General features: G+C 42.5%; 1 protein-coding gene and 1 long non-coding RNA gene across 2 annotated transcripts; both read left to right on the top strand.

The window, feature by feature from the left end:
• On the top strand, window positions 1-3,013 carry LOC122781072 (sphingosine 1-phosphate receptor 3-like). The gene is made up of 2 exons (XM_044044569.1): window positions 1-168; window positions 1,340-3,013. The coding sequence occupies exon 2, from the start codon at window positions 1,419-1,421 to the stop codon at window positions 2,571-2,573; it is 1,155 nt and encodes a 384-aa protein (XP_043900504.1). The 5' UTR covers window positions 1-168; window positions 1,340-1,418; the 3' UTR covers window positions 2,574-3,013.
• A 154-nt stretch (window positions 3,014-3,167) lies between these two features.
• LOC122781311 lies at window positions 3,168-7,349 on the top strand. The gene is made up of 2 exons (XR_006361779.1): window positions 3,168-4,019; window positions 4,125-7,349. It is a non-coding gene; the product is annotated as an uncharacterized LOC122781311 (long non-coding RNA).
• The last annotated feature ends 80 nt before the right edge of the window (window positions 7,350-7,429 follow it).

The following is a 7,429-nucleotide window of genomic DNA, read 5'->3' as shown; positions in this document are numbered from 1 at the left end:
AAGAAAGAAAGATGAGGAGCTGCCGCTCTGTCCCAGTGAACTGCGAGGAGCGAGGAGGAATAAAAGCTTTAAACCACAGCGGTTTTCAAACCCGGAAAATGGACGAGTCAGCAGTGAAACGCAGCGTCAGTGTGAGCTGAAGTTAGAAAAGTCTGCGAGCATCCAAAGGTAAGACGTGTGGAGCTTCTTCTTCTTTTTCTTTCAATGTTTCTTCTGCACAAATAACTGGACTTTTAGTGAGTGAAATCCACTGTTGATGTGCATGCTTATGGTTTTCTAAAAAACATGAAGATTCAGTTGCATGTTTGGGAAACGGTCCAAAGATACAGTGTAAACAAACAAACAAACACAACAAATATGATGCATGCATCATAGTTTACTTTAATTGATCTTAATCTTCCTGCACTTTATGGAAATAGAATAAAAAGCATATTTGAACTGATTGAATTGATGTTGTGGTTTTACTTTTTAAAACGCTGCTTTGTAAAAATGACAGTGTGCTGTGATAAAGTCAGAAGTTAGTCCTTCAGTGCTTTACTGTGTGTACACTTTTATACACAACACATCCTTGGTTGCTTTCAGTGATGCAATAAAGCCTTCGCCTGGTAGTGAAGTGCCTGTGTCTCCACATGTGCAGCAATTCTGTAAAAAAAAACAATCTACATACATGTTTGCTTTTATGTCTCTGGATGAGTCTGAAAACAGCATCTCTGAGAATTAAAAAAAACAAACATACGCTGCAGCTCAGTGCTCCACTCCACCACACTTACATACAGTAGCTGACATTTATTTATTTACACACAACGCATGCAACAAGAAACTTTAGCTTTTTAGCCTGTAACTTTTTTGAAAGGTAACCATCAGGATCCAAACTAGTCCTCCTTTTGCTTTTCTTCTCTTTTTCCCTCTTTCGTGTCCATTGAGGGAAAGAAATGCACACCTCAGCACACTTTGAGTGGAAAAACGTTAAATGTAATGGTCTATCGACATGTTACGCCAAATAATTTGGGCATGTTAAATACAGATCTAAGAAGAACAGTCTTCATCAATTTGAAAAAGTCTTGAGTCCTCATCTCCTCCAACTTCCTGGTCCAAATGCAGTAAAGGCTCGAGTCCGAGATCCAAGTCGAGTCAGAACAAATCCTGAACTCGAGCTCTACAACGAGCCTTTAACCAGCACGAGGAAGAAGAGCTCATGCATCTTAGACAACACTGCAGCTGTAGCTGATGTTCAATTATTCATGTGATCTGTCTCTTATCCCATCTTATTATTTTTATTTTACCTGCTGCGATACTTGTCAGTCTTAAGTAACGTTTGAATAACGACAGCTCTCCTCAGGTCTTCCCCTGCCTCGGCTGAACACACCCGATGACCCGTTCACCTCTGACCTTCAGTGTCAGCAGCCGGTGCCGCGAAGATGATCAACCCTCAGATTTACCTCCACTACAACTACACGGGGAAGCTGGAGCACCGGCCCAGCGTCGGCACGAGCCCCGGCACCGTGGACACCAAGACCGTCGTGTTCCTGATCGTGTGCAGCTTCATCGTCCTGGAGAACCTGGCCGTGTTGGTGGCTATATGGAGGAATCACCGGTTCCACAACCGCATGTACTACTTCATCGGCAACCTGGCGCTGTGCGACATGCTGGCCGGAGTGGCTTACCTGGTCAACCTGCTGCTGTCAGGGGAAAAGACCCTGCAGCTCTCACCTGCTCTCTGGTTTGTCAGAGAGGGCAGCATGTTTGTGGCACTCGGCGCGTCCATTTTCAGCCTCTTGGCTATTGCTATCGAGAGACACCTGACTATGATCAAAATGAGGCCCTATGATGCCAACAAGAACTACAGAGTGTTTCTGCTCATCGGGACCTGCTGGCTGATTGCCATAGGTCTTGGAGCGTTGCCTATTCTTGGCTGGAACTGTCTGGACAACCTCCCAGACTGCTCCACCATCCTCCCTCTCTACACCAAGAAATATGTGGCCTTCTGTATCACGGTTTTCATGCTCTTGCTCTTAGCCATGTCGGTCCTTTACGCCCGCATCTACATCCTGGTGAAGTCCAGCAGCCAAAAGGTGAGCAAGCACAGCAACTCGGAGCACGCCATGTCCCTGCTGCGCACGGTCATCATCGTAGTTGGCGTCTTCATCGCCTGCTGGACGCCCATCTTCGTCCTGCTCCTGGTGGATGTGGCGTGTAAGCTGCGCTGCCCCATCCTCTACAAAGCGGACTGGTTCATTGGCGTGGCTGTGCTCAACTCCGCCATGAACCCGATAATCTACACGCTGGCAAGTCGGGAAATGAGGCGCGCCTTCGTGGGTCTCGTGTGTGGCGTCTGCTACAGGAGGAAGGCTGTGAGCGGCAGCGGGAACAAGCAGTCTCTGGAGCCCAGCCGCAGCAGGAGCAAGTCCTGGAGCAGCCAGAACAACCCCAACCAGAACCAGCAGGGCCCCAGGCAGACGGGACTGGAGAGGGAGCAGGAGACGGACACGGCCCACGGCGAGGTGTCAGTGGTGGCAGGAGGGGCCACGCAGGGTGTTCACCAGAGTGAAAGAATGAAAGAGGGGAGCAAGTGATGTGCAGAGAGAAGGTGAGCGTGGTGCTAATACGTCCTCAAGAAACTGTGTCGAGCAACCGATCGAGAATTAGGGATTTTTCCTGAATGAAATGTGGACTTCAGGCCCACAGCTGCAGGACAGCGGTCTCTCCTTTGTGCTTCATATTCTTATATCTGCGTCAACCATAATCTGCACGTGACAGTAGACGGACGTCACTAATGTGTGAGGAACTTGGTGTTTTGGAGCTTTTGCAGGACGATGATGGAAAACATTTACCTCGCCAACTCAAAAGAAAGTGCAATTATAGTACTGCAAAAACAGTGTCACGAAGAACGATTGTATATATGTTATTATAAGTAAGTAATTTATTATTCTGTCGTTTCGTATTAACCCAGTAATGCTATAGAATAGAACGCCACGCAGTTAGAGCAAAGTGCTCCCTAAGTACTTTATTCGAGATGTACTGTAAGAAGAAACACTTTCAAATCTTAAGGAAAGTCTTCCAGGAAGAGTGGAAGCTGTTACAGCTGCAAAAGAAGTACCAACTCCATATTAAACTACTGTATATGTATTTGAATACGTCATTACAGTCCCTGTTGGTGTAATGGTCAGGCGTCTGAATACTTTTGTCCATATAATGTATATTTTCTCACCTGCCTGTTCCCGAGGTGATCTGTATCTACCTTTTTGGGAACGCAAGCAATCCTCTAGCTTGGTTTTGTGGACACTGTAGAGCACACATCGATTCTGCACGCTTTTTATAGTACTACTACTTTCTAATCCAGTGGGTGGCACATTGTTGTTTTGGTCAAGAGCCAAAGTAGTAGTAGTAACCGTGGACACTTGCCGCAAGGAGGTCCACCGTTCACAAATCAGTGCAAATACAAGTACATCAACTCCTGGTGAGGAATCACCATTACTAGAATGGAATGTGAGATTAAGTAGATCTCAATGAAGTGACTGACATGGAGTCTTGTTTGGTATGAACCAAGCTGTGGGCATGAGAATTAGTTTGGAATGTGGAAAGAAATGACCCGGCTCTCGCTGATCAAAACCTACTAATCAAGTAAAGTTAATCATTTTGATTTGCAATTTGCTGTTGTGCATCAGAGAATGTACTGTAAGTGCACAGCTACTTTGCAAAGCATAGTAATTAACTTGGCAGTTCTCTGTCACTCCCATGACTCCATGAGTCTTTGTATTTTGAGGAGCGTGGCGTTGTTTTTCTATGCAAGGTCTTGTCTCGCTCAAAGCTGGAAAAAGAAAGCTTCTGTCAATACATGATTATTTATAGGTTGCCTAGCAACTGGCAGCTTCTCATAACAGGAATCCTACCGGAGGACACTGTTGCTCTTGGTTCTGACTGAATGTTGCGACAACTGCCTATGTTTCAGAGGAGGGTCTGCGGCTGTTTGTCGGTCCTGGTGGGAGTACGGCCCTTGGAAGCCATCACCTCCCCACCAGGTGAGCTTCAGTTAATATTCACTGTTTTGAAGCCTTATTGATTTGTCCCTGGCAGCTGTACTCTGTAATTTCTAAGTCTTTTTATCTGGTCTTGTCTTCCTGTAGGGTTGGTGCCGGAGCGTATGAACAGGTGGTGATAAAGCGTTAAGACCTGTGCTGCTTACACCCAAAAAAAGGAGACAGGACTGTGTTCATTCCAGGCATGGGACAATATGAAAATTTCATGTCAGTTATCCTAACCAAAATAATTACAATTTACATGATTGTGATACATTTAAATGACCCTAACACACACACACACAAAGAAATAATTTTAAGGGGCTTTTTTGCATTACAGGTGAGATAGGGACGTTTTTAAAAGTGAAACATGATCTTAATTTTAAATAAGACCGTTTTAAATGGTGCAGTCCCCTTTGTTGAGCTAAAAACAAATCACTAGAACTGTTTGTTGGCAACGTTTACAGCATTTGCAAGTCACAAATGTGAGATACTAGCTATTTCCCTCCCATATATGATTATACCTAATCTGATTATGGAAATCATTGTGCTATTGAGAGTGATTTTTTTATTGCAATGAGGAAATAGTATATTGCTCAGTCCCGAATTCATTCCATTCTCCAGTCCAAGCAGCACTGTGTCACTCAGTGAAACCAACATCACAACAGTGCCCCCATGTGCTCACATCAGCAACGTGACACAGTAGCTACATTTCTAACAGCTGTGATATGTGAAGGCAAATGAAACACTGACAGATTATTCAAGAACTTTCATGTTCATGTAACAAAAACAGCCCATTCCTCACTTCCTGTTTTCAGAGTCAACTGTGTTGCCCCAACTTATTATAAAGGTGTTGATAAATGACCAACCTTTAAATTCTAATGGAGGACAGAAGGCAATCTACACTTAAAAAGTATGTCCTGGGTTTGATACATTCCTTTTTGTCACCTTTTTTGTATTCCTTCCTACAAATAGGACATTGTATTTAATATTTGCCTGTAAGCTGCAGTTATTGGCGTCTTGAAGGTGAGAATATTTTACTACAAATATGAGGTGCAAGATTTGAGCCATTGGCCGTGTGAATGTTGTGTATGCGTGTGGTCATGTGTCTGCTATGTGATGAGACTTTTGGTCACTAGTACCAGTTATATCCTGTTGTCTTGAACGAGTGGGGGGAGCTATTTGACCCTACAAAGGCAAAATGCAGTGAAACTCACTTGAGATTAAAATGTTTGCCCTACAATGAAAAGAAATACTGAAAAATAACAACTTTTATGTATGCAGTTACTACAAACCTGATAGTCAAACTGTAGCCTGTAATTGTCTCTGAAACACTCTTAGTGTCCTGATTAGTTATCAATACATAAAGTTGTCTGGGAGGGAAAAAAAGGAGAACAAATCATGATGAATAATTTAAATTTAGAACTACGGTTCACTTTAAGTGTTTCCCCAACAGATGATTCAGACATATGGCGCTTTTCCACAATGCATACATGTCCCACGACTTGACTCACGACTGTTGTTGTTTCTTTGCTTTTCCATTAGTGATAGTACCTGGTACTTTTTTAGCACCTGCTCTGGTGAGGTTCCAAGCAAGCCGTATTTTATCTCAGTGACTGTGTCAGGAGGAGTCTGTGCTCTGGTCATGCTGGAAGTACTGAATTAATAATCTTATTAATTCAATTAATTCTAATGATTCAGTACACTGAAAACAACTGCTTTTGCTCGTCGCTAGTCTGTGTCATGTACAAAACGACATAACCACAGTTTCCTGCAGCCGTGGTATGATGTCTCCATAACCATGCTACAACTGTATAGTGGAAAAGCAATCTGTCAGCAATCTCTCTTCCACTGGATTTCATCATCATCATCATCATCATCGTCCCCCAGACAACCTTATTTAATGATGACTTTCCGGATCACGATCTGGGCTTATTGATTTTGTAACTGACTGCTTATTTGTCTCTGTAGGCTAGAATGTGCGATTAGAAGAGGCGTTCATTTGATAAATATGCTATGAAAGGCATATATAGGCATACTGTATATCTAATTCCCAGTGTTTCAGGTGTGCATCTGTTCAACACCTATGCTTTGCAAAATGTTCAATCTCTCCGAGCTCACCAAGCTCCAGTATTGCACCTGGCACCTAATGCTGATATAAACTGTAGTATAGACAGTACAATGAAGGACGCGTCAAAGTTACCCACTGCCAAGAAGAAAATATGCAGTAATCCTGAGACTGCATACATGCATCTCCTAGCGACATATCAACTGTTGGCTCGAGCAATCTCATCAGTTAGTGCTTTAGAATGAATTAATGCAGCAATGTCAAATTTGCTAAATACTACTTTGAAGGAGATTAAGTGCACAGTCTGTCCAACATCAAATTAGTCAAAGTACTCATCATGCTGATGTTACCCGGAACTGTGTCAGGCCTATGCATAAACTAATGACAGTATAAGATGCATAACAACTAGTGAACGGAGTGTGCAGCGTGTATAATGTTCCGTCTCCTGTCATTTATCACAGTATTATATCATGCTATATCAAGCGTCATCAGTGTATGGTACTTTAACTATACGTCAGTGTTCAGTTTTCACGTTCTCGTGTTCTGCATGATTTAACACATCATCTTTTTTCTTTTCTTTTTTCATACTGTGCCATGTGTTAAACTTTACCTTTCTACACAGAAGACACCGCTTCGTTTGCCTCTTTCGCATGAAGGCAGTCATTTTCTTCTCATTGCTTGCTGTTCGAAGACGATATCTGCACATTATGTCGGTGTGTAATTGTAAATCAGTGTTCTCATTTTATGTGCGTGTGTGTTGTTGTTGTTGTTGTTTTTTTTATGTTCAGCATGGTTTTAATGTCCCTGTGCTGAAAGTCATATTTCATTGCTGATGTTGTGCCATATTTTTGCTAAACATTTTATTTGGGGCGGGGGGATAAACCATCCCCCAGACATAGCTAAGACAGTGTTACATGTAAAAAAATATATATATATATAGTTACCAATTATAAACTAGATTTTTTTTTGTCCTTTTTTGTCTTTTTGGATCAAAGTTACTTATGCCTGTGTGAAACAGGTATATTCATCTTGGTACCTAACATGTTGTTACAAACATGGTTGCTTCTTCTCTTCTGTGAAGCTGTTGTCTGTATAAAACTGTAAAATGTATTATTCTCCTGTAGAGTGATGTTCTGCGCTGTTCTGACACTGTCCAGTATTTCCTGTTAGAGACTTGTATTTTTTTGACCAATGTTTGCTTCCTTAACAAGTGTGCTGGATGCTTCAAATGTGTACCATGCACTGAATAAAACTGTTCAAAAGCCTCCCGGTGTATACATCTCCTCCCAACCTGTGTGCAAGTTACAGCGTTTGTCTGATTGATCATTATTAATAAATGTTTACA

Source organism: Solea senegalensis, linkage group LG14, assembly GCF_019176455.1.
Source record: "Solea senegalensis isolate Sse05_10M linkage group LG14, IFAPA_SoseM_1, whole genome shotgun sequence".
NCBI classification, from domain to species: domain Eukaryota; kingdom Metazoa; phylum Chordata; class Actinopteri; order Pleuronectiformes; family Soleidae; genus Solea; species Solea senegalensis.
This window is presented reverse-complemented; position numbering and strand designations above follow the sequence as displayed.

What these genes read in the sequence shown, in the direction of transcription:
- LOC122781072 (XM_044044569.1), top strand. Translation starts at nt 1,419, where the DNA reads ATGATCAACCCTCAGATTTACCTCCACTACAACTACACGGGGAAGCTG.